At 48.0% G+C, this 26900-nt stretch overlaps 3 protein-coding genes across 3 annotated transcripts; 2 read left to right on the top strand and 1 right to left on the bottom strand.

Annotated features, from left to right (window-relative positions):
* Positions 1 to 526: 526 nt before the first annotated feature.
* Positions 527 to 1264, bottom strand: LOC137825128 (uncharacterized). The gene has a single exon (XM_068630802.1). It carries the CDS (start codon positions 1262 to 1264, stop codon positions 527 to 529), a length of 738 nt encoding a protein of 245 aa, XP_068486903.1.
* A 10334-nt stretch (positions 1265 to 11598) lies between these two features.
* Positions 11599 to 12741, top strand: LOC137825127 (uncharacterized). Its single transcript, XM_068630800.1, has one exon. It carries the CDS (start codon positions 11599 to 11601, stop codon positions 12739 to 12741), a length of 1143 nt encoding a protein of 380 aa, XP_068486901.1.
* Positions 12742 to 12840: 99 nt separating this feature from the next.
* Positions 12841 to 13290, top strand: LOC137825126 (uncharacterized). The gene has a single exon (XM_068630799.1). It carries the CDS (start codon positions 12841 to 12843, stop codon positions 13288 to 13290), a length of 450 nt encoding a protein of 149 aa, XP_068486900.1.
* The last annotated feature ends 13610 nt before the right edge of the window (positions 13291 to 26900 follow it).

Below are 26900 nucleotides of genomic sequence, written 5' to 3'. Positions count from 1 at the left end.
TGAAAGGTGTCTCCATGGTGGAGGATTGAGGCGTGGTGTGGTAAGCCCATACGATCCTTGGCACCTCTTCAGCACACGCCCCTTTAGCCTTCTCTAACCTGTGCTTCAAACCTCTCAAAAAAACTCTGTTTGCTGACTCGACCTGCCCATTCGTCTGGGGGTGTTCGACTGACGCAAACACCTGCTTGATTCCTACTTCCGTGCATAGCTTCCCCAATTGTTGGCTTGCGAACTAGGTGTCGTTGTCTGAAATAAGACGCCTTGGTACCCCGAAACGACACACGATGTTCTTCCAAACAAAGTGTTGTACCTTGTGCGCGGTGATCTGTGCTACTGGTTCGGCCTCTATCCACTTGGTGAAGTATTCGATGGCAACGATCAAGTACTTCATCTGTCTTATCGCCAATGGGAATGGACCTAGGATGTCAATCCCCCAAGTATGGAAAGGCCATGGGCTGTATATGGATCTTAGTTCCTCTGGCGGCGCCTTGTGCCAATCAGCGTGCATCTGACACTGCTTGCAATGCTAGGCGTATCGCACGCAATCCTCTCTTACTGTTGGCCAGAAAAACCCTGCACGTATCACCTTGGACGCCAAGGACCTTCCTCCCACGTGGCTCCCACAAATACCTTCGTGAAGCTCGACCATTATCCTGGTGCACTCGTTGCCACTTACGCACGTCAAGATAGGGTGCGTAAACCCATGCCTGAACAATATCCCATCTACTAAGGTGTACATGGCGGCGTTCCTCTTGATCTTCTTGCCCTCCTCTGGCTCTGCTGGGAGGATTCCATCCGCTAGGTATCGCCTGTAGGGGGTCATCCAAGTGTCGCCTTCCTCCAAAGTGCATACCTGTACACCCCTTTCTCCATCTGGCGAGGCTGCGTAAGTACTGATGTAGGGTGCCCTCGCCGTGTCTTGACTCAGGGAGCGATGGTTACGTGGGTTTCCTCTTGCTGTGCTGACATGAAGAACATCTACCCTGTTGTCTGCAACAAACTTTCGCAGCGTTTTGAGGGTCTCTTGGATGACAGTCCTCTGCCTTCCCCCCTTGCCTGAGCTGGCCAGCTTGGCAAGCAGGTCAGCTCTGGCATTTTGCTCCCTGGGGACGTGCACCAGCTCAAACGCAGCGAAGGCTCTCTTCAACATCTCGACATACCTTAAGTACGCGGCCATCTGTGGATCCTTCGCTTGATATTCTCCCGTTACTTGCCCTGTGACCAATTGTGAGTCACTATTTACCAAGAGGCTCTGAGCGTCCATTTCTTTAGCCAAGAGCATCCCAGCAATCAGTGCTTTGTATTCCGCCTGGTTGTTGCTTGCCTTGAAAGCGAAGCGTAAAGCCTACTCGATCAATACTCCATTGGGCCCTTCCAAGATAATTCCAGCCCCACTCCCTTACTGGTTGGAAGAGCCATCCACTGAGAGCGTCCACTGTGCCCCTACTTCTACTTCTTGAGAGTCTCCTCCCGGTGAAAGTTTTGCCACGAAGTCGGCATAGACTTGCCCTTTGATGGAACCCCTGGGCTCATATTGGATATCGAACTCTGACAACTCGACCGCCCAGCGAACCATCCTCCCCGCTACATCTGGCTTTTGGAGCACCTTCTGGATGGGGAGATTTGTCATTACCACCACTGTGAAACTGTGGAAATAATGGCGAAGCCTTCGTGCTGAAAATACTACTGCTAGCGGTGCCTTCTCTAGTGATTGGTATCTCAATTCTGGGCCTTGCAAGGCCTTGTTTACGAAGTAAATGGGCTTCTGTACCTGGTATTGTTCCTGGACCAGCACAGAGCTAATGGCCCACTCAGTCACCGCAAAGTACAAGCGGAGGGGGACGCCTATTTGTGGCTTGCAGAGCACAGGTGGCGTCGCCAAGTACTCCTTCAACTTGAGAAACGCTGCTTCACACTCGTCTGTCCACGCAAAACGACTATTCCTTTTGAGGCATTGGAAGTAAGGGTGGTCCTTCTCTCCTCCAGCTGATACGAATCTCGATAACGCTGCCATTCGCCCTGTCAGTTGTTGAACTTCTTTTACTGAGGTTGGGCTCCTCATGGTGATGATGGTTGCACACTTGTCAGGGTTCGCCTCAATCCCCCTCTCCGTGAGTATGAACCCTAAGAACTTTCCTGCCTCCACGCCGAAGACGCACTTTTCTGGGTTTAACTTGAGGTGGTACTTTGATATGGTAGCGAACAACTCTTCTAGATCAGCTGCGTGCCGTCCTCTCTCGTGCGAAGTTACCACCATGTCGTCCACGTAGGCCTGTACATTTCCTCCCAGCATGGGTGCAAGGACCTTGTCCATCAGCCTCTGGTAGGTGGCGCCTGCATTTTTCAAACCAAACGGCATTACCTTATAACAGTAGCTGCATGTCTCCGTCATGAACGCCATTTTGCTCTCGTCCCTGGGATGCATCTTGATCTGATTGTAGCCTGAGAACGCATCCAAGAAACTCAGCATCTTGCAGCCCGAGGCGCTGTCCACTAATGCATCGATGTTAGGCAGCGGATACGAATCCTTTGGGCACGCCTTGTACAGATCTGTGAAGTCAACGCCCATCCTCCATTTCCCGTTTGCCTTTTTTACTAGAACCACGTTGGCTAGCCATTCAGGGTATTGTATCTCCCTGATGTGCCCAGTGCTGAGCAGCTTCCGTGTTTCCTCCTTCACAACGAGGCATCGCTCTTCGTTGAACTTCCTCCTTCTCTATCTCACAGGGCGAACCTTCGCATCCATGGTGAGATGGTGGCACAAAAAATCTGGGTCTATCCCTGGCATATCCGCCGCAGTCCACGCGAAAGCATCTAGGTGGCGTGAGATTACTGCAGCTACCTCTTCTTGTTCTTCTTGGCTCAGCAAGCGTCCTAATTTGAACACCTTACCCCAATTTGTCTTTCTACTGTGTTATCTTCTGCTCGGGGTCGCTCATTCTGTACATTCTGTACCTTCCTCCATAGGCGTCCCCCCAACGGGTGCATCGGGCATCGCCTCCTTTGGCTCTCCTTCTGTGGGCGAGGCCTCTCCGTGTACTCCTTCCATTGTCGAGGCATCGCCATTTCTTCCTTCTGTAGACGCTTCTTCTATAGGCGTCGCCCCTGAGGTAGCTTCGACCGGCGTGGGCTTCGCGGGCGTCACCTCTTCCAATGGTTCTAACTCCATTTGCGAATTTGAAACGAATGGTCGCTCAATCACCATGACCACGCCTCTCTTTGTCTTCAGGCTATTTTCATAGCACTTACGGGCTTCTTCTTGATCCGACTTGATCACAATTACCTTACCACTAAGATCTGGTAGCTTCATCTTCATGTGGCGCGTGGAGGACACCGCCCTCAATCTGTTCAAAGCTGGTCTGCCTAGCAAAATGTTGTAGGCTGAATTGGCGTTTACCACCAAGTACCGGATGTTCTCGGTGCATGATGTTGCTCCATCAGTGAACGTTGTCCTCAGCTCCAAGTAGCCTCGTACCTCTACTGGATTATCTGCAAACCCATACAAGCATCCAGTATAGGGTCTCAAAAGGTCGGGGGACAACTGTAGCTTGTTCAAAGTTGACCAAAACATGACATCTGCGGAACTCCCCTGGTCGACGAGAACCCTATGCACCCTCCTTCCTGCCGTGACTACTGAAACGACCACTGGGCCCTCCTTGTCTCGTAAGTGCGCTTCCTGTCCGAGTTCCTTCTCTCTGTGGCAGCTTCGTGGACCCTAGCAGGCTGTGTGCGTATCTGCGCTCTTGGTCGCGCGGGTGCAGCAATCGTGCACTTCTCGTACGCCTCGCCCTTCGAGGCAATGTGCTCTACCGCCCGACGCCTCACTTCAGCAAAAGTTTTGGGGCGACTGTGGTTGAGCGATTTGCTAAAAGATCCAGGACACATCCCCTTGCTGAATGCGTACACGATCATGGGCTCTTCTGTGGTACCTACTTTTACGACCTGCGCTCCGAAGCGACTTATGTATTCCTTCAGGGTCTCCCCTTGGAATTGTTTCACGTTGAAAAGGTCGTACGAGACTGGGGCTGGGGCCCTGTTGGCTAAATACTACTCTCTAAATAGTCGTGAGAGTTGTGCGAAGGACGTGATGTGACCCTTTGGGAGGCTGATGAACCAATCCAGGGCCATCCCAGTTAAAGTGCTCATAAAGAGCTTGCATTTTACGGAATCAGAGCCGCCAACCAACATCATTTGTTTGTGGAATGCCGTGAGGTGCGCCTCGGGATCCTCCATCCCTGTGAAGGTTACCTTGGGCCCTGTGAACGTGTTGGGGATTACTGTCTCTAAGATCGCTCGTGAGAACGGTGTTATGAATTCCCTAGGTGGGGAGGCGATCTCAGACTCGTCCCCGCGCCATCCGCGACGTAACTCCTCATTGGCTTGGTGGAGCTCATCGTTTCTCGCCTGAGAAGCTGCAAGATCCGCCTGCATGCGCTCTTGCTCCGCTTTCGAGGCTTCCATTGCGTCCTGCAGCCCATGCATCATGCCCATGAGTTGTTTCATGGTCATCTCTTCACTCCTAGCGCGTGCTGGTCTCGTGGCCATGGCTTTCTGGAAACTCTCTCAATTTATCTAGGTTTTAAGAACTGGAACTGAGAAACTTGCGTGGTGGGACTGACGTTTTAGATCGGCCCCACGGTGGGCGCCAAATGTTGCCGCCGGTTGACCGGGATCGTCTTTGCACGTGGCTTGTCCCTGCGAGCTAGGGCACCTTCGTCTTGCTCCGTCCGTGAGTACCTGAAAGAAGTGAACAAAGGGGCGCCCTCGCGGCCGTTTGCACTCCGACGATCAAGTCAGCTAGCGAGAAACATCAAAAAACTGGGCACACACCCTTGAGAGGTGGTCGAAGAAACTGTACTGAATGACTGAAAACTGTGTCCCTAGAACTGTGTCGCCCTAATTGCCTTGTGCTCACTGTGAGTGCACCGTGAAGACAACTAGGGTTTTCTCTGTGTATCTGTGTTTATTAGGTTAAAAATCTCCTCCCTCAAATGCTCTCAAGGTCCCTTTTTATACACTTCTCCTCTTTAATGCGCGTTAAAGCGCATTGAAAGCGTATAAAAACATTCCTTGGAACATTCGAATCTTAACTGAATTAACGCGTACCTTGGCAAACTTTCACTGAAACCTTTAATGAGCATGTGTGCCTTGCCACGTGCCCTTCTGACTTGATCGTTGTTCTGAGTGGAGGGTCCCACAGCGCTGCAACCCAACTTAGGGTTATTCCATCGTGTGAGCCCTCTTTCCTGCGAAGTGCTTCTAGCACGTGGGTTGACTTTCTGGGTGCCAACTCATGCGCCCCAATCACTAGCTACTTGCCTTGGGGGTGGGTCTACCTTTCCCTCGTACCATGCACGTGGTTCTCCCCTGGTTATGGCCCTCTCATGGGCCGTATCTGTTCTAGGGTCTCTCAGTGGTGGCATGGGTACTTCACGAGTCAGGATATCCCCTTCTGGTGCTAGACTTATGGCCTTGAAGCCACCTTTCTCTTCACCTTACTACTGTTCTGTATGGTCGAGGCTCGAGGCCTTTCGGGCGATGTCTTTACTCGGCGATGTTTCTCTTTAGGCGATGCCCCTCTTGGGCGATGCCTCTCTTTGGCGACGCCTTTCTTGGGCGACGCCTCAGCGAGGCAATGACTCGAGCGGCCAACCTGTTGACTTCTCTTCCTTGGGTCCCTTGAGGGGTTCCACCATGCGTTGACTCTGACCTTTGGTCAATGCCCGAGGACGGGACGGTACAGTACCATAATAGAAAAACTGTTTTAACTTTGACTGAGGTTTAAATGCTTTAAATGATTTAACTGCTTACGCTCCAGTCTTTATATGCTTTGACCAATCTTTAAATGCAATTGAAGAGTTTGTTAAGATTTGATAACTGATCCTGCCGACAACTCGAACGTGGAAGAATCGCTTTGTAGCACTCTCTGTCCCGTCTACGCGACTGCGTTCTCTGCGAAATCACCCTCAGAACCTTCTCTTAGATCTCCAAACATGACCTGCAAAACACACAGACGACGCCTCTAGCGGCCGTTTGCACTCCGACGATCAAGTTAGACCACAGAACCACCAAATGAGAAAAACTAGTAGTGTGTGTGAAAAACTCTTGCTCTCTTTTTTCTCGTATCCTCTTACTCTCACCCTGATTCTGTTTTATGCCACCACCTGTATCTGGGCCTAACAGAATTCTGTTATGCTTTCTGGCATGTGTCAGAACCCTGTTATGCTTTTCTGCGACAACGTACCTCCAGAATCAGTAGAGTGTGAGTGTTTGTGCGTCTCTGCGCGTCTCTGCGCTTGGCTGCGCTTGTCTGTACCTTTAGTGGTACGGAGTACACCTTTATCTGGGCCGCGCCCCTCTCAGATGGTGACACGTGGAGGTATGCAACTCACATCTAACCATACACGTGTCACTACTTGAAGGGCTCTAGCGCTTCTCTTTGTGCGCTAAGTTATTCCCTTTCGGAGTAACTTAGCATATTCCTCCCACCTGGGTAAACCGCCTACTCTCAGGAGAACACTAGGTGTGGCTAGTCTAGGCACACTCACCAAGCGTTGCTCTCTGCGTAGACGGCTTACCCTTCACGCACGTAATGGGTTGAGGGAGTCACCAATCACGGATCGGTTTACTAGCTTCCTCAGGCCACTCTCGTGCGCGATTCCCTGAGATGTGCTCATGCGAGGTCCACGTGTAACGCTCTCGCTGGGAACCTCAGTCCCAGCTTAACTGCGTGTAACACGAGGCCCCCGATGACCATGCACACCGATGACTGATCAGTGCTCTATTGCTTCTCGCGTTCTGCCCCCAGGCGTTAGTCTGGGAACTGGTCTGTTGGTGGCCACTTGGCTACTGACCACCGATCACCGTTCTGGGTGATCAGTCCCCTGACCTCTCTGCCGCCTGATCTGTCGATGGTCACTTGGTTACTGACCCCCCGATCACCGCTCTTGGAGATCGCCTCCCTGATCTCTCTGTCACCTGGTCCACGTGTCACCCTGCGAGTGGTCCACGTGGTTCTCTGCTGCTGACGTCATTGACTACCGATGACCGATCGGATCAATAACAAACAACATCTTTGAATAAATTCAGAAAAAAAGATTTGAGTAATAAGTTTTTTTAGTAGAGATTTTGACTTTTTCAAAGAGCTGAGATTGCTTAGAGTTTGTGATTGATCAAAGTGTGTGGAATAGGATTCAGCTTGTATTGATTTCAGATTATCTTTTGTAACAAGTGTAATCCTTGTACTCTGTTGAACAAGTTTTGTTTGTGTGTTTGTTGAGATTTGCTGTGTGTTCTTGAGGGGATCAAGATCAGAAATCTTAGTGTTGGTGTGTTGGCCAAGAGAAGTGTGTGTCTTGAGGGGATCAAGGTCACTTTCTTGGTTGTGGTGTAAGTGATTAAGGTGTGGTTGCTTAGTGGATTTCCTCAATGGATTCTGAGAAAACTGGATGTAGCTCTAGGTTTAGAGTGAACCAGTATAAACATCTGTGTGCAATCTCTCTATCCTTAATCTCTTTTAATTCAGTTTTGTTTTTGTTTGCTGGTATAAACAACTGATTGTTTCTGCGAAACAACCGATTGTTTTTCTGGTATTGCTGTTTTTGCTTGCTGTTTTGGCAAACTGGATTCCTTATCAATTGATTCTTGAGATAGTTTCATTCTTGACTTAAAAGTTTGCGAAAACCCTTTTTAAACAATTCACCCCCCTCTAGTTTAAAGCCATCCATTCTAACAATTGGCATCAAGAGCTTGGTTCTTGAAAGTTATTCAAGTTGATCCTAAAACTGTTTTTAAAATGGCTGATAGACTACCTTTTGGGGAAGGTGCTTCAATCAACAGACCACCTCTGTTTTGTGGTTTGAACTACTAGTTTTGGAAAGTAAGAATGAAAATATTTATGGAATCTCATGACAAAGGAATTTGGGATGCAATTGAAAATGGTCCTTTTGTCCCAAAGTTTGAAAAAGTTGGATCTGTCATTGAAAAGCCTTGGTCTCAATGGATTGATTCAGAAAGCAAGAAGGCCAAATTCGATTGCATTGCCAAAATTATAATAACCTCTGCTTTAAATTCTGATGAGTTTTTCAGGGTCTCTCAATGCAAATCATCAAAAGAAATGTGGGACACCTTGGAAGTCACTTGATCCGGTCAGTCATCGGTAGTCGGTGAGGTCAGCAAAGGATAGCCACGTGGACCATTCTTAGGGGAACACGTGGGTCAGGGAAACAGATGAGTCATTGAGTAAGTCACCCGGGGGGGTGATCGGTCGTCAGAGGATGCGCGATCAGCACCTATATAAGCACCTGGAAGCCGAGGGCGTGGCGCTATGGTGCACCGATCGGTCATCCGGTGTGAGACACGGTCATCGGGTTTTCGTGTTACGCTTAGTTAAGCAGGAAATGAAGGACGTTTCCCAGTGAAAGCATTTCATACGAACCTTGGGTGGCAGAGTATCAAAGAAAGGAGAAGTTAAGCGTTTAGTAGTGTCGTGCACGAGAGTAGCCTATGAGAGCTAGTAAGCCAGCCGGTGATTGGTGCTCTCTTAGCGCATAACGTGCATGGCACAAAGCAGAGGTGATCGTTCACACAGTAGGTGATGCCTGGTGCGTGCGCTTAGCCAAGCCACACTTGGTACTCACGCTGAGGTTGCACGAGACACCTAGCGAAAGAAACGCGCTAAGTTACTTCATACACGAATAACTTAGGCGCGCAACAGAGTATATAAAGGCATTCCGCGCTCATGTAGGGGAGGTAAGATTCATTCTTGCAAGTTACTGGTTTACACTCAGAGAGAGAGAGAATCACAGAGTGCACACGAGTCTCACTGAGATTCTTAGTTTTGTAGTTCTTTGGTGGTTTTGCAAAAGGCTGACTTGAGCGTCGGAGTGCAATCGGCCGCTAGAGACGCCGTTTGTTGTGTTTCGCAGGTTTGCTTAGAGTTCTTGTCGAGTGCTTGGAGCGTTCTTGCGGAAGACAGAGTTTGACGTGGCGAATCCTTCGACGTTTGAATCACCTGCAAGATCATCACTCATGAAGGTACAAATGAGGTAAAGAGAGCTAGGAAGCATACTCTAATCCAAGAGTATGAGATGTTCAAAATGCTTAAAGGTGAAACAATTGCTAAGGTGCAGAAAAGATTCACTCACATCATCAATCGTCTCATGAGCCTTGACAAGACCTTTGGAAAGGAAGAGCTGAACATCAAGATCTTGAAATGTCTTGATAGAGCATGGCAACCAAAGGTAACTGCTATTTCCGAATCTAAAGATCTAACATCATTAAGTATGGCTTCTTTGTTTGGTAAGCTTAGGGAACATGAGCTAGAGATGAATAAACTCAATGTTCAAGAAAGCGAAGACAAGCACATAAGGAGCATAGCCTTAAAAGCTTCCAAGCACAAAGGAAAACAAGAATCCAGTGATGATAGTGATGAGGAAAACCTTAGTTTGCTGTCAAGAAAGTTCAGCAAATTCTTGAAGAGAAACCGCAACAAGAACAACAACAAAGATGATTCTTTGAAATTCCCACCAAAAACAAGTCACATGGGAGGTGTGACCTTTTTCTACTATGACACCTCCTAAAAACTACACCTACACCTACTCTCCTAAGTCACATGGATAATGTGACTTTATTTTACATTTTTACACTTCTTTATTTAATATCCACACCTCCTACAACTATACAAGAGTAATTCAAATGATGCTCTTTTATTTAATGCTTGGCCTTGCCCCTCATGGGATGGACTTGGGCTTTTTGGGCTTTGGCCTTCTTGGGCTTGGGCTTTGGGCTTGGGCCTCATCTTTATTTTATGTTTTCTTTTAATTTTGAGAAGACTAGAAGGAAGAACTTCAAATGTGAAGGCGAATGTCCTCTTCCTTCATTAATAAAAGCCTCCTTTATTTGATTCTCATCACATAGGTATGGAAACAAGAAATCCAATGATTTTAATTCCAATAACTGTACCGTCCCGTCCCCGGGCGTTGACCAAAGTCAAAGTTAAAGTCAACACATGGTGGGACCCCTCAAGGGGGCCCAAGGGAAGAAAGTCAACAGGTTGACCGCTTAAGGCGTCGCCAGGTGCAGGCATCGCCAGGTGCAGGCATCGCCAGGATGAGGCGTCGCTAGGTGTAGGTGTCGCCAGGATGAGGCGCCGCCAGGTGTAGGCGTCGCCAGGATGAGGCGTCGCCAGGTTAAGGCGTCGACGGTGCCACCCCCCGATACCCATGGGTAGGAAAGACCGTGGAGGGGACAACACCGCGAGAGGCCTCAGTACCTCAGGACAATAATAAAGAGAAGAGAAAGGTGGCTTCAAGGCCATAGTTCTAGTACCAGTAGGGGGTAACCTGACTCGTGAAGTACCCACGCCACCCTTGGGAGACCCTGGGACAGATACGACCCATGAGAGGGCCACGCCCAGGGGAGAACCACGTGCATCGTACGAGAGAAAGGCAGATATGCTCCCAGGGCGAGTGACTAGAGGTTGGGGCACATGAGTTGGCACCCAGGAAGTCACCCCCTTGCGCCAGATGCACTTCGAGAAAGGAGGACTTGCACGATGGATTATCCCTAAGTTGGGTTACAATGCTGTAAGGCTCCCAACAGAGAATACCGATCAAGTCAGAAGAACACGTAGCAATAATCACTGGAACATCAATGTTTTCCTGAAAGTTCGCTAAGGTACGCATTGATTTAGTTTACGTTTCGAACGCTTTAAAGCACTTTAAACGCTTTAAATGCTTTAAACATTTTAAACTAGTTGAATGTTTTTTTATGCTTTAAATGCACTTTAAGACGCTTTAAATGTTGGAGGTGTTTAAAAGGGGCTTGAGGCGTTTGAGACAGGGATCCGAGTTTTGACCTAATTCTCACAATTTTACACACAAAAACCCTAGTTGTTTCGCTCACGCACCCATTGTACGCACAGGCAATTAGGGCAGAAAGCACTAGTTACTCAGTTATTTGACCACCTTTAGAGCATCCGTTCACGGTGTTCTGATACGGAGGTGTGTCCCTTTGATGTTTCTCGCTAGCTAACTTGATCGTCGGAGTGCAAACGGCTGCGAGGGCGCCCCTTTGTCCTTTTCTTTTCAGGTACTCACAGACGAAGCAAAACGAAGGTGTCCTAGCTCGCGAGGACAAGCCACCCATAAAGACGACCCTGGTCAACCGGTGGGAGGTAAAATTCATTCTTGATAATTACTAGTTTTACAAACAGAGAGAAAGAGAGAATCACAGAGTGCACACGAGTCTCGCTGAGATTCCTAGTACTTAGTTCTTTGGTGGTTTCGCATGGCTAACTTGAGCGTTGGAGTGCAATCGGCCGCTAGAGGCGTCGTTTGTTGTGTTTCACAGGTTCGCTTGGAATTCTTTGGGGAGTGCTTGGAATGTATTTGCGGAAGACAGGGTTTGACGTGGCGAGTCCTTCGACGATCGAATCACCTGCAAGATCATTTGGCGTCCACCGTGGGGGCCGTGTGAATTTGTGATCCCATCCATTTTGCTTCTAGATTTCGTTTGTTCTTGAGATTCTTTGCTGAGAAAATGAGGAAGACAAGGCAAACTTCACCCGCGCCATCAGCTGAAGAAGGAGCTGTGACAATGGCGCAAGTCTTGGAAATCATGCGAGCGCTGCAAGATGATGTGGCTGCATCAAGAATGGAGCAAGAAAGGATGCAAGAGGACTTGGTTGCATCGCAAGGCAGGAATGAAGAGTTGAATCAAGTGAACGAAGAACTGCGCAAGACATTGCAAGCGCTGAAGGAGCGGGTGGCGGAGCAAGGAGTGTCGCCGCCACCGTCTCCCCCCAGGACTTTCCCCATGCCTTTCTCATCCGAGATCATGAGTGCAGTGGTGCCACCAAACTTGGTGGGGGTGAAAGCCTCGTTTACAGGGGTGGAGGACCCGGAGACGCATCTGACAGCGTTTCACACCCAGATGATGCTCTCTGGGAGCTCAGATGTAGTGTATTGCAAACTGTTCATGAGCACCCAGAGCGGGATTGCTTTGGAGTGGTTCATGAGCCTACCAGATGGCCACATCACTTCGTTTCAGCAGTTCTCGAAGTTGTTCATGGAGCAGTATATCGTGAACAGGGCACCCCCAGTGGTGTCGTATGACCTGTTCGACGTGCGCCAGAACCAAGGTGAGTCCCTCCGGGACTACCTTAGCTGTTTTGGGGCTCAGGCAGTGAGGCTGCCCAGCAAAGATGAAGATATGCTGGTGCACGCGTTCAAGAAAGGGGTTCTGGCGGGCCCTTTCAGTGAATCTTTGATCAGGAATCGCCCCAGCACCTTCGCAAAGATTAGGCATCGTGTTGTGGCGCACATCGTAGCAGAAACAGCGGTTTTCGAGAAGAGGGGGAGTGCGATCCCGACCAAGTCGCGCGCAGGACCGAGTAGGTCTCAACAGCCGATGAGGGTGCATGAGGCCAAAGAAGGAAAGAAGGCCCAGGGGAAGCCTCGCCCTTACGAGCCTAGGAGGGACCAGGGCAGGGGGCGCGCGAGGGAGAGCAACGCGCCCCCCAGATTCGACTTCGTGGTGGAATTTGCGGAGTTGATCGCCATTCCAGCCATAGCGGCACGTTTGCGAGCACCGGAGAAGACTGACAAGGTGTTGGGACGAAAGAAGAACGTGTGGTGTGAGTTTCACCAGGCTTATGGCCACTCACTCCACACTTGTTTGGCGCACGGAGTTGGTGAAAAGTGGCTTTCTGAGCGATTACTTGCGGAAGACGCAAGGTGATCGGGCGTCGGGGCCACCAGCGGAAGATCCGCAGCACGAGGTGCCGGTGCAGGGGGAGGGTGTACGACCTCTCAGAGGAAGAGGTACGCGCGCTCGGTGATGGCTGTCGACTCGGTGGAAGAAGATCATTCCCCCGATGTTGACATTACCTTCACCAAGGCAGATCTCCAGGACGTTGTGCCTCACGACAACGATCTTATAGTTATCTCCCTTGTCACGGCAGGGAGAAAGGTGCACAGGGTCCTTGTGGACCAGGGAAGCTCGGCGGACGTGATGTTCTGGCCGACATTCAACAAGCTGCAGTTGCCCCTTGATCATCTGAGGCCATACCCGGGGTGCTTATATGGCTTCGCAGGGGACCAGGTGGAGGTGCGAGGCTACATCGAGCTGAGAACCACGTTCACGGATGGGGCCGTGACTCGCACCGAGAAGATCAAGTACCTAGTGTTCAATGCCCCATCTACCTACAACATACTGTTGGGAAGACCGACGCTCAACAGGTTGGGTGCTGTACCGTCGACGAGGCACATGAAGTTGAAGCTGCCGTAGATGGAGGGGGTAGTGATCACCATCAAGTCGGACCAGAAGGAAGCTAGGGGTTGCTATGAGAACAGCCTCAAGCAGCAGAGGAGTGTGTGCCATGTCACCTCGACACCACCGCCGGGTGCGGGCGAGAGGCGATCGGAGGTGGAGGTGGTAAGAGGTACACAAGGTGATCTGGAGATGGAGGAAGCAGCGCTGGGGGGCTCGGGGGTGGCCCAAGCAGAAGCTGAGAAAGAAAGCATGATCACGCCTCGCGAGTCAGGGATCGCGAGGGCGGTAACCGCCAGTGAAAGAAGGTCCCACCCTGCTGAGGGGTGGGTGGAGACGGAGATCCAGGGAAAGAAGTTTAAGCAGGGGGGATCGCTCAGCGATGACACGCAACGACAGATCGCCGGGGTGATTGAGAGGCATCTGGACGCGTTTGCGTGGTCAGCCTTTGACATGCCAGGCATTGACCCAGACTTCCTCTGCCATCGTCTTGCAATGGACCCCCAAGTCCGACCGATGCGCCAGAGGAGGAGGAAGTTTAATGAGGAGAGGAGGCAGGTAATCCACGAAGAGACCCGCAAACTCTTGACCGCGGGGCACATCAGAGAAATCCAGTACCCAGAGTGGCTGGCCAATGTGGTACTGGTGAAGAAGTCAAACGGCAAGTGGAGGATGTGCGTGGATTTCACTGATCTGAACAAGGCATGCCCCAAGGACTCCTATCCCCTACCCAGCATAGACGCCTTGGTGGATAGCGCATCGGGATGCCAGCTTATGAGTTTCTTGGATGCATTCTCAGGCTATAACCAGATCAGGATGCATCCGATGGACGAGTGCAAGATTGCGTTCATGACCGAGCGGTCTTGTTACTGCTATAAGGTAATGCCATTCGGGTTGAAGAATGCGGGAGCCACCTATCAGAGGTTGATGGATAGAGTGCTCTCGTCGATGCTAGGAAAGAATGTGCAGGCTTATGTCGATGACATGGTGGTAACCTCACGAGAGAAGGAGCAACATGTCACTCATCTGGAGGAATTGTTTGCAACTATCGCCAAATACGGGTTGAAACTCAACCCAGAGAATTTTATTTTTGGCGTAGAAGCTGGGAAGTTCTTAGGCTTCCTCTTGACAGAACGGGGAATCGAGGCGAACCCCGAGAAGTGTGCGGCGATCATAGCAATGAGGAGCCCAGCGTCGGTGAAGGAGGTGCAGCAACTCACCGGTCGGTTGGCGGCATTGTCGCTATTCATGTCCGCAGGAGGAGAGAAGGGTCATCCTTACTTCCAATGTCTCAAACGGAATAGTAGGTTCGTTTGGACTAAGGAATGTGAGGAGGCTTTCGTTAGGCTGAAGGAGTATCTGGCAAGCCCACCAGTATTGTGCAAGCCGCAGGTGGGCACCCCTCTCTGTCTACTTTGCTGTAACAGAGAGGGGCGGTCAGTTCAGTATTGGTCCAAGAGCAAGACCAGGCCCAGAGACCTATTTATTTCGTGAGTAAGGTGCTGCAGGGTCCTGAAGTAAGGTATCAGGCCCTAGAGAAGGCGGCTTTAGCGGTGGTGTTCTCGGCGAGGAGGCTCTGCCACTACTTTCACAGCTTCACGGTGATGGTGATAACCGATCTGCCTATCTAGAAGGTGCTGAAGAAGCCATATGTAGCTGTGAGAATGGTGAAGTGGGCCGTAGAGCTATCTGAGTTTGATATCAGATACGAGCCCCGAGGACCGATCAAGGGGCAGGTGTTCGCGGACTTCGTCGTCGAGTTGTCATCGGGCGTTACACCTTCGAAGGGCTTGGATTTTCGCTGGGTCTTATCAGTGGATGGTTCCTCCAATCAACAGGGGAGTGGCGCTGGGGTAATCCTGGAAGGCCCAAACGGAGTACTGATGGAGCAGTTTCTGCGTTTCACCTTCAAGGCCAGCAACAACCAGGCGGAGTACGAGGCCTTGATCGCCGGTATGTTGCTGGCAAGGGAGATGGGAGCAAGGAGTTTGATGGCCAAAACCGACTCCCTGTTGGTCACCGAGCAGGTGACAGGAGAGTTCCAGGCCAAAGACCCTCAGCTGGCTGCATACCTCGAGTATGTGCACACCCTGAAGACGTCCTTTGCAGAGTTCGAGTTGGTCCATGTGCCGAGAGAGCAGAATGCCAGAGCTGACTTGCTTGCCAAGCTAGCCAGCTCAGGCAAGGGGGGAAGGCAGAGGACCGTCATCCAAGAGACCTTGAAGGTCCCTCGCGCGTTCGTGACGGACAACCAGGTACTTCAAGTGTACAAGTCAAGGGAGCGTATAACGATCGATCATTGGTCTCTAACTCAAGAAACCTTGATAGCACCCAGGGTGAGAGCGCGACCGGTGAGGACCGATGAGGTGATGGAGGTTTGCGCCGTTGGAAGGGCTGATACGTGGATAACGTCGTACCAGCGATATTTGGCAGATGGAGTGCTCCCGCTGGACCCGTCAGAGGCAAAGAGGGTAAAGAAAAGCTCAAGTAAGTTTACTCTTATCGACGGGGATCTCTTTAGGTTTGGATTCACCCATTCGGTGTTGGTGTGTGTGCACAGAGAGCAGTGCACGAGAATCATGTCAGAACTCCACGAGGGAGTGTGTGTGAGCCATGTCGGTGGTCGCTCTTTGGCAAGCAGAGTTCTCCATGCGGGGTACTACTGGCCAACGCTGAAGGAAGACTGCGTGGGATATGCTCAGCGTTGCAAGCAGTGCCAGCAACACGCAGATTGGTACAAGGCGCCCCCTGAGGAGTTGAGGTAAATTCACAGTCCATGGCCGTTCCACACCTGGGGAATTGACATCCTGGGACCTTTCCCCTTGGCAGTGAGGCAGATGAAGTTTCTGATCGTCGCGATCGAGTATTTCACGAAGTGGGTAGAGGCAGAGCCAGTCGCACAGATCACTGCTCACAAGGTTCAACAGTTCGTGTGGAAGAACATTGTGTGCCGTTTCGGAGTGCCCAAGCGTTTGGTTTCCGAAAATGGCACCCAGTTTACGAGTCACCAACTGAAGAACCTGTGTGACGAAATAGGAATACAGCAGGTGTTTGCCTCGGTGGAGCACCCTCAAACGAATGGGCAGGTAGAGTCGGCCAACCGAGTACTGCTCAGAGGGCTGAAGAGAAGGTTAGAAAAGGCCAAGGGAACGTGGGAAGAGGAGGTTCCCAGGATTGTGTGGGCCTATCACACCATTCCACAATCTAGCACCCATGAGACACCGTTCAGCTTGGTCTATGGGTCAGACGTTATGATCCCTGTGGAGATACAAGAAAGTTCACCAAGGTTTCTAAATTTCGTGGCCGAGGAGTCCAATGAGGAGAAGAAGGTGAACCTAGACCTCCTGGATGAGGTACGAGAAGAGGCTAGGGTCAGTGCCGAAGCTGTAAAGAGGAGGGTGGAGCGTAGGCACAACTCCAAGGTGAGACCGAGGCAGTTCCAGGAAGGGAACCTGGTGATGAGGAAAGCACATCAGCACGAGATGGAGAATAAGTTGTCCCCCAAGTGGACTGGCCCGTTCAGAGTGGTGGAGACGTTGGACAATGGCGCTTATCGGCTGGAGACTTTGGACGGAGGGGCGATCCCAGAACGTGGAACGCCACACATTTAAAGTTCTATTTCAGTTGAAAGTGTAAAGTAGTCGCGCTTTCGCGCTAGTATAAACAGTTTGAACAGTTCAGGGGGCACTCTTTTTCCCAGAAGAGGGTTTTAACGAGGCCACCCAATAAAAAAGAAGTTATCAGTATAAAATGTTTGCAAGTTTTTAAGTTAAAATCCTCCTCGCCCCAGGCGCGAGCGCAGGTATTCGGTTAAGCCTTCCTCGGCCCAGGCGCGAGCAGGGCAACTGGTTTAAAGTCCTCCTCACCCCAGGTGTGAGTGTAGGCAACTAAGGTTCGAATAGCCAGGGGTGCTAGTAAACCCAAGGAGGGAAAGGAAGGATTTCGAGAAACGCCTTTACCCAACTGGCATAGCATCAATATTGGCGCAGTAAAATTCTTAGTCAAAGCCTTTCTCACCCCAGGAGTGAGAAGGTTGATGTGCGACTCGACGTGTTAGGGGTCGATGACCTTGGGGCTGGCAAGAGGGGTTATCGAGAAACACTCTGCACCCCCGAAAAAAGGCATCATCCTTAACCGATCGGTGTGGGAGTCCTCTATGCACTTAGTGCTGGAGCGACAAGCAATTTAGAAAGATATAACGTGGAAGCAAAGACGCGATGACTGATGAGTGGTTGGCTGTAGCATTCTGATCGGTTATCGGCGGATAGAGCGTTGTTTAAAGAGTTTTAGACGAGTTCTTACGCGGTAGGCCTAAGCGAGCAAAGCCACGCCAGAACAGTTATCAAGTGTTGTTAGTTGTGATCAAAGTCAGAAGCAAAAAGTTCAAGTACGGTGAAGGTTTGTACCAAGCTCGGGTAGGTTAAGCAGTTAATCGTTCATAGCAGGAGATAAAGACTAAGAGATACACAATAGAAGAAGCAGTAAGAGAAAGGAGGCATTGTATATATGCAATAAGAGTTTTTTACATTCAGAAATTATATACAAAGAGATGTAAACTGGGTGAAAAGCGATCAAGGGCGGACGATCTTGCCGTCTAGCACCTAGAAGTCCATGGCAAACTGAGAGTAGTCAACCTCCAGAAAGACGCACTTCACTTGCTCAAGGGCCAAGTCGAACCCATCAGCAAAGGTATCAGTAGCTTCTTCCCAGAGCTTGGCCTTCTCTTTTTCGAGCTCAACCTTATCTGTCTCGAGCACGACTTTCTCGGTAATCAGGGTGGCGTTGGCAGACTCGGTTTCCTTGAGCTTTTGATCTTTTGCTGTGAGAGCTTCCGCCATATTCGCGATTTGTTGGTGCAAAAAGGTGTTCTCAGTTTCAAGCTGGATGGTCCTCCCCGTGGTCTCCAGCAGATCGGCATCAAGAGCGGCGATGGCATCCCCCATCAACATCTCCGTCTTGATGGTCTCTTGGACTTGCAGGGCGCGCCCTCTCTTGGCTTCCTCCAACATGTCCTTCAGCATGCCGTTAGTATTCTGCATGGACTTGCAGTTCGCTCATCTTACCCTCCAGCTTTTCAAGGCGACGATGTTGTGTGGAGAACTCAAGGGAGAGCACCATTTGGCAGGCCAGATGAAGGTCCACCTCGCTGGCGCTCCACTTGACTAGCTCACGATTTTGGAGCAGTTGCTTAGTCAATCGGAGGACCCTGGTGAGCCCTTCAGCGCTGGAGCCCGATGCTTGAAGGGAACTCTCGCCACCACCCTCGGTTGTGGTAGTAGAGTCTTGAGGGCACGGTGAGGTTGGGGGGCGAGAGGTTCCCTCCGAACGAGCAGCCCCGCTCCCAGCTGTTTGAGTTGGTAGGAGTGGCCTGGCTGGGGGCGGGGAAGGAAGAGGGGCTGGGGAAGGAGAGTGTATAGGGGAGGCCTGGGCTTGAGGGATCGGAGTAGCATCTCCCTCAAGGCCCTCGGTTCCCCTCTTTCTTCGTTGAACCAAGGGGGACCCCGAGCTCTCCTCTTCAATAGACACAACGGTGGTGGGAGCCTTCACCAACCGTTTCCTCTTCTTGTCACCCCTGGTCTCAGGGCCTTCAGCTGGCGCGACCGAGTGGGAGAGGCAGGGATAGGCTCGGCGGTCGCCACCGTTCCAGAAGACGACCCGACGGCTCGTCGGCTCTTGGCTAGCTCGATGAGTTTCTGTCGTCGTTCCTTGGTGGAAGTCATATCTGCACCGGTTAAACATGGCAAAGGGGTAGTACGCAAAAAGCCAAGAAGGCAAACAAAACAAAGTGCAGAAAGGCAATTAACATATGCAAATACGCAAGTATGGCAAACAAGCGCAAGGTTGCATGCCCAGAGAAATAGCAAGTTAAAGGGAGGAGAAGAAGGCAAACCAATGTATTTTTTGAGCATTTCTGCATGGAACTCGTGCTTGATGAGGGTGGAGGAGCCAAACTTGGCGCCCAAGCTCGAGAGAAGGCCGAACATCTCGCGCTCGTATGGCGCCATGGCCTCCAAACCTCGGGGTTTCCTGAACTCCACCCTTGGGACCCAGTAGAGTGGGAAGCCCTCAAGTAGAGTTGGGTTGTGCTCGTTGGAGGTGATCATGTAGAACCTACCTTTCCAATCCTTGAAGGACTGTTGGTATAGGCCCAAGATCACCCTCCCTGACACACCATTCAAGCTTACCCACGACCTATCACCCGGGTTCTTGGCCTCAAAGAAGTGGAGGAAGACGTCGGTTGATGGAGGGTGCCCGAAATGGTTGCGTAGATTTTCGAACGCTCGGATGAAGGCCCAAGCGTTCGGGTGGAGTTGGCAAGGAGCCACGTTCAGCTCGGTGAGGAGATCCTTCTCGAAGAAGGTGAAGGGAAGTCAGAGGCGCAACCTCTTGAAGATGGCTGAGTAGATAAAGGTAAAGGGCACCCCATTGGTGACCCTATCATCCACACATATTGGCATGCCTCGGGGGGGGGGGGGGGGGGGGGGGATGCACACGCCCAAGTGTCGGTCATCCTCCCTGTCAAGAGCACATGAGGGCTCATCCGCATTGCTGCTCAGCAAGGTAGCGAGATGGTCAACGGGGAGTTGTGATGAGAATCAAATAAAGGAGGCTTTTATTAATGGAGGAAGAAGACATCCACCCTCACATTTGAAGTTCTTCCTTCTAGTCTTCTCAAAATTAAAAGAAGACATAAAATAAAGATGAGGCCCAAGCCCAAAGCCCAAGCCCAAGCCCAAGAAGGCCAAAGCCCAAAGAGCCCAAGTCCATCCCAAGAGGGGCAAGGCCAAGCTTTGAAATACTCTTGTATAGTTTTAGGAGGTGTGGTTATTAAATAAAGGAGTGTGAAAATGTAAAATAAAGTCACATTACCCATGTGACTTAGGAGAGTGGTGTAGGTGTAGTTTTTGGGAGGTGTCATAGTAGAAAAAGGTCACACCTCCCATGTGACTTGTTTTTTGTGGGAATTTCAAATGAGTTTATTTGAAATTTCCCACCTATTTTTCAGCACCTTAGGCTATAAATAGAGGTGCTTCCTTTGTAAAATTCAGATTGGAATTAATCTAAGAAAACTCTACTCAAATTTTGAGTGAACTTTGGAGAGCTTTGAGCCTTCTTCTCTAGTCTTATCTTGATGGATCAATGGAGTCCTCAAGTGGCGGCATCACTCTCATCTAGGAGCATTCCACACTTCTAGTGGCGAGATCATCCATCCTCCTTCCATCTTCATGAGCATTTCTTCTCTCCTTCCTTTCTTCTTTGTTGATTCTTTGTTCTAAGCTTGTTGTCTTGTTATTTGGTTCGGCTATTCTTGTTTTCCAGCACCTATTTTCTGTTCTTGCCTTTTAATTTCACTTTTGTTCGGTTCAATTGTGTGCTTATTCAATTCTGTTCGGTTCCTTTTAGTTTCACCTCTTGTTGTTGGTTCAATTTGACAATATGTGGAACATCCAAATGAGTTTGGGATTTGGTACTAGTTTTTGGTGAGTTCTTGTCTTAGAACAATGATCCAACTCTAAGAAAAGTGCCTCTATAATGTCCAACTCAAGGTGATTCCTAAGAATGTCAAGAATCATTCTCTATATGGTTAGTGGAATCACATCAAGTTGGCTAGACGTTTCGGCGAGCAGGTGGAGGGGAGCCCACTGTACACCTGCGCGTAGTCTTGTGGAGGAAGCTTCGCTCCGGGGTGCGCACTCGCCAAAGGGGTTGCACTCGTTGAAGGCGATGACGGTGCACTGGCGGAAGGCTGTGCACCAGAAGATGAAGCAAGACGCGTGGTGGTTTCTGTGCGAGCCATTAGCTACAATGGAGAAAGAAAGAAGAAATGAGGGGTCAATGAAAAACAAGAGGAAGACAAAGGGAACGAAAGTGCTACGGTTTGAAGGGAGTGGAGAAACGAAAGTGACGAAGGAGAAGAAGAAGTGAAAACGCAGAAGAAACCCTGGTACAGTGCAGAAAAAAAGAAAAAACAACCCATAGCGTATGCACAGTGCAGTTATTGGATGATGCAATCGGTAGAAGATATTCAAATATGCCGTAGATAAAGAAAAGGGGTACCTTTTGTTTATCGCAAACAGTTTCTGGAAGCCTGAGATTGGGGAAGACGAATCGCAAGGAGGGAGTTCGAGAGGTTTCAGAGAAGAAGTGTTGGAGAAGGTGATGGAACAGTGGAGGCGCGTAAGTTTTGAATATGAGAAACGCAAACGACGTTTCATCCTAGACGTTGATGCGTACACGTGTCGCAAGATTAAGGGAGGAAAGCCTAACGTCACTTAAAGCACAACACGTGATGTGGCACGTGACATGGCGTCACTTGCCACGTGGCCACTGAGGACGATCACTTAGTCTCTTCGCCGAAAACAAGTATACAGCTCGAGACTGGGGGGCTTGTGATCCGGTCGGTCATCGGTGGTCGGTGACGTCAGCAACAGATAGCCACGTGGGTCGTTCCTAGTGGGACATGTGGGCCAGGGAAGCTGATGTGTCTTAGAGAGGGTCACCCGGGGCGTGATCGGTGATCAGAAGGGATGCGCGATCATCGTCTAGATAAGCTGATCGGTTGTCGTGTCACGCGCAGTTGAGCTGGAACGAGAGGCGATTCTCGGCGAGAGCGTTGCATACGAGCCTTGTGTGGCAGAGTATCAGAGAAAGGAGAAGTTATGTGCTTTGTAGTACCGCGCATGAGAGTGGCCTAAGAGAACTAGCAGCCAGTCGGTGATTGGTGCTCTCTTAACCCATAACGTGCATGGTGCAAAGCAGAGGTGATCGTTCACACAGTAGGTGACGCCAGGTACGTGCGCTTGGCCAAGCCCCACCTGGTGCTCACGCTGAGGTTGCACGAGACGCCTAGTGAAAGAAACACGCTAAGTTACTTCGTACACGAATAACATAGGCGCTCCGCAGAGTATATAAAGGCATTCCACGCTCATGCAGGGGAGGTAAGATTCATTCTTGAAAATTACTAGTTTTACACACAGAGAGAAAGAGAGAATCACAGAGTGCACACGAGTCTCGCTGAGATTCCTAGTACTTAGTTCTTTGGTGGTTTTGCGTGGCTGACTTGAGCGTCGGAGTGCAATCGGCTGCTAGAGGCGCTGTTTGTTCTGTTTCGCAGGTTCGCTTGGAATTCTTTGGGGAGTGCTTGGAACATATTTGTGGAAGACAGGGTTTGACGTGGCGAGTCCTTCGACGATCGGATCACCTGCAAGATCAACTTTAAACGCTTTAAACGTTTTAAACTCGTTGAACGTTTTTATACGCTTTAAATGCACTTTAAGACGCTTTAAATGTTGGAGGTGTTTAAAAGGGTCTTGAGGCGTTTGAGACAGGGATTCGAGTTTTGACCTAATTCTCACAGTTTTACACACAAAAACCCTAGTTGTTTCCCTCGCGCACCCACTATACGCACAGGCAATTAGGGAAGAAAGCACTAGTTACTCAGTTATTTGACCACCTTCAGAGCATCCGTTCACGGTTTTCTAATACGGAGGTGTGTCCCTTTGATGTTTCTCGCTAGCTGACTTGATCGTCGGAGTGCAAACGGTCGCGAGGGCGCCCCTTTGTCCTTTTCTTTTCAGGTACTCACAGACGAAGCAAAACGACCCTGGTCAACCGGCGGGAACAATAACTATACTTGTTTAGTTTGTGGTGAGCAAGTTCATATAAAGGTAGATTGTCCAAACAAGAGCAAGGAGAAAATGCCTAGCTACAAGGAAAAGAAAGGCAATACAAAGAGAGCCTACATAGCTTGGGATGAAAATGAGGTATCATCATCAAGCTCTTCATCAAGTGAAGATGAGAAAGCAAACATCTGCTTGATTGCTGAAGATGATGATGAATCTAGCAGCTCAAGTGAGGTTAGTTCATGTGCTTCCTTACATGAACAAAATTATAGTGAATTGCTTGAAGCTTTTCAAGAAACTCATGATGAAGCTAATCGATTGGTTCTTTCAAACAACCGATTGAAAGAACTTAACAGCTGGCTGGAAAAGAGAGTGAAATCACTTGAAGATGAGATTGAAAAATCTAAAAATGATTTCAAAAATCTGGAAAATCATTTCAAAAATTCTTCTTGCAAGTGTGACACTCTCATTTGCGAAAATTGTGAAAAGCTTGAGAAAAAGGTTCATTATCTAGTTGACACTGTGGACAAGTTTTCAAAAGGGAAATCTAAGTTTGAGAATGTCTTGGCATCTCAAAGCTGTGTTTTTGGAAAGGCTGGTTTAGGTTTCAATCCACAGAATCAACAAGATAAGTTTTCAATTTTTTTTTAAAAAAAGCCAGTAAAACAACCGATTGTTAAATCGAAACAACCGGTTGTTACATGCTTTTATTGCATGAAAAAGGGCCATTCGGTTAGATTCTGCAAAATAAGAAAATTATTTGTTCCTAGAGGCTACATGAAATGGATTCCTAAAGGGTGTGAGGTTCCAAATGAGAAAAAGAAATCTATTGGACCCACATTTGTGAAGGGACCAAATCTTATTGCTTGAACTCATGTTTGTGCAGGAATTCTAAAGAATTATGAAGGACTAAGTCATGTGATCAAGTTCTTGGAAGAAAAAGACCATCATTGAAGTTGAATCAATGCTCTGCATCTGTCCAAAGGTTCTCAACAGTGAAAAGAGGCTTCTTGATCATAAAGCACATGGCTCATTAAAGAAATAACATAAGGATAAGACTTTCCTTTTTCTGTTCTTAATTTCGGTTTTAAAGTTCTTTCTCATGGTTACAAATCTTCTTTAAAATGCTTAATGTCATTTGCTTTGAACTTTTTCTGCTCATGGTTAAAATTCAAAATCAGTTTTAACTGCTACAGAAAAACAACCGATTGTTTCTTCGAAACAACCGATTGTTTTGAGTCTGACAACACTATGAAGAAATCAATTTAATTTCTATTTTGAATTTCTATCTGTTGCAAATCTTTTTAAAGAGAGAATCCTTGGTCAAAGAACCTGTGTTGAAAGCTGATCACTTTCAGAGAGAAGTTACAACAGTCATAAAGGAATGTATTCCAAAATCTTGGAAATTCAAGAGCCTTAATGACTAATCAAAGATCACATGTGAAGACCAAGTGATTTTCAGCTTTTTCTGACGTTTTTTGTGCAGGGTAGGGTCAAGTCCTCTCTCTCTGAAAATCTGGTACCCACTCATATCATTGAATGCTATTTGATTCTTTTACTGCTATAAATTCTATTGCAGCTGATCTCTTCCACAAGAACAACCAATTGCAACATCTCTTGCAAAATCTGTGAAGTGAGCTTTTCTCTGTTTTCTTCTCTGCCATCATGGAATCAACTCCTCCCACCTCAAAGAGAGTCAAAACCAGAGGTGTAAGGTCTGGAGGAAGGCTAAAAGGCTGGTTTTCTGGAGATAATGATCTTATTGAGAGGTATAGGTATGAAACAAGTATCAAAAAGATAAACAACCCCAAGGTTGTGTGCTTTGATTGGCTGAAAAGTCAAAAGCTTGATAATGTAAGGAGGCTGTTCAGAGATCAATCTCTCAGAAAGTTCTTGGAGATAAAAGGCAACATCTACCCAGATTTGATAAGGGTGTTGTTCTACACAAATCTAAAATTTGAGGGAAACAATCTAGTTTCTCATGTAAAAGGTGTAGAAATGGAGATAACTCATGAGGTATGGGCTGTTGTTGCTGGTTTCAAGTTCTCTGGCCTCAGAATCAACAAGGGAAACCTTGGAGTAGTGGTGGATTTCAACAAAATCCAATACTCTAAGAGTTACTTGAAGAATCAACATGCTCAAGTTAGAAAATGCTCTGTTGTAGGTCTAAAGCTTGATGAAAGGTTGCTAGCCCTCATTGTGACATGGATCCTAACTCCAAGGGGGAGCAATCATTCAGTGCTTACTGAGGAAGATCTGATGTATATCTTCTGCATCATGAAGAAGATCAAAATCAATTGGATCAACATCATCAAAGAGCACATGCAAAAAGCTATGAGGTTAAGTGACTATCACTATCCATATGTTGTTTTGGTATCTAAATTTTTACTCTATTTTGAAGTGAACCTTGAAGATGAAACATCTGAGTTGGTCAAGTCAACTCAAGAGTTGAACAATAGATCACTCAACAAAATGGGTTTTACCAAAGTAGGTGGAAAATGGATTAGCAAAGATGGTGACCTTGGTGCTTCATCTAGTGTTGTTGCTGATCTTGAACAAGATGAACCTGCTCATATGGATGCTCAACATGAAGATCCACCTGAAGATTATCAAGATGTTGGACCAACTGCTGGTGCTGGAAATCAAGAAGAAAGGATTCAAACCATGTCTCCTTTGGAGAGACTCATGGTAAATAGGCTTGATAGCTTTGGGGAGAATCAAAGAAATCTCCATGATCTCTGTGTCAGTAATTTCCAGAGGATTGACAACAGGTTTGACAGCATGCATGCACGCTTCATGACTCTAGATGAACAGATCGAAGTTGTCCAGAACCAAATCTTTGATCTCCAGTTTGTTGATGATGATGAATGAAGAAAAACAATTGGTTGATGTATCGAAACAATCAATTATTTTTGGGAGTTATATCAGTTTTTCAATTTTCTTTCTTGTTGTTGTTGCTGTTTTAATTCTGATGTAATCAAAACAATTATCTCTTGTTTTATCTCTTCTTTTTGTCTATTTGTGAAGACAAATAGGGTGAGATTTATATGTTGTGTTTGATTTCATTTTTTATGTTTTTTCTGCAAAACAGTTTGCTATATTTTGAATGATGTTTATTCTGATATTATGCTCTGAATTTCTGTATTTGTTTCTGTGCTAACCAAATATCAGAAGTTCCATGCTTTGCTTAAAACTGTATCTTGCAGGAACTGCTTCAGATTCAATCAAGTACAACACAAGCATCAGGGATTTGTCTTCATCAAATAAATAGGGGGAGATTGTTGAACCAAGTGGTGTTCAAGCATTGAAGAATCCAAACCCTTTGAAGGATGTTGAAACATTGGTTGTGCTTGCTGTTGCTGGGCTATTTTAGTTAGGATCAGAGGTAGATTGTATTGTAATCCACCTCTTGATTGAATCCAAAGCATAGGCATTCTCAATCTTTTTGAAAGAAAAATGTTTTTCAAACAAAGTTAGAAACAACCGATTGTTTATACTTAGATGTTTTTAGAAAAGATTGAAAACTGTTTTTCAAATTGTTAAGCTGTTAAAACCAAAACAACTGATTGATTCGAGGAAACAACCGATTGTTTGTTTTGGTACCATAACAGAAAAATTGTTTTAACTTTGACTGAGCTTTAAATGCTTTAAATGATTTAACTGCTTACGCTCCAGTCTTTAAATGCTTTGACCAATCTTTAAATGCAATTTAAGAGTTTGTTAAGATTTGATAACAAACAACATCTTTGAATAAATTCAGAAAAACAGATTTGAGTAACAAGTTTTTTGAATAAAGATTTTGAGTTTTCAAAGAGCTGAGATTGCTTAGAGTTTGTGATTGATCAAAGTGTGTGGAATAGGATTCTGCTTGTATTGATTTCAGATTATCTTCTGTAACAAGTGTAATCCTTGTACTCTGTTGAACAAGTTTCGTTTGTGTGTTTGCTGAGATTTGTTGTGTGTTCTTGAGGGGATCAAGATCAGAAATCTTAGTGTTGGTGTGTT

The sequence above is a fragment of the Phaseolus vulgaris genome, chromosome 8, assembly GCF_000499845.2.
Source record: "Phaseolus vulgaris cultivar G19833 chromosome 8, P. vulgaris v2.0, whole genome shotgun sequence".
NCBI lineage: Eukaryota > Viridiplantae > Streptophyta > Magnoliopsida > Fabales > Fabaceae > Phaseolus > Phaseolus vulgaris.
The sequence above is the reverse complement of the archived record's forward strand: the minus strand, read 5'-3'. Positions and strand labels throughout refer to the sequence as shown.

Excerpts from the sequence above, each read along its gene's own strand:
- LOC137825128 (XM_068630802.1), bottom strand. The coding sequence starts at position 1,264 with ATGGACGCTCAGAGCCTCTTGGTAAATAGTGACTCACAATTGGTCACA.
- LOC137825127 (XM_068630800.1), top strand. The coding sequence starts at position 11,599 with ATGGCGCAAGTCTTGGAAATCATGCGAGCGCTGCAAGATGATGTGGCT.
- LOC137825126 (XM_068630799.1), top strand. The coding sequence starts at position 12,841 with ATGGCTGTCGACTCGGTGGAAGAAGATCATTCCCCCGATGTTGACATT.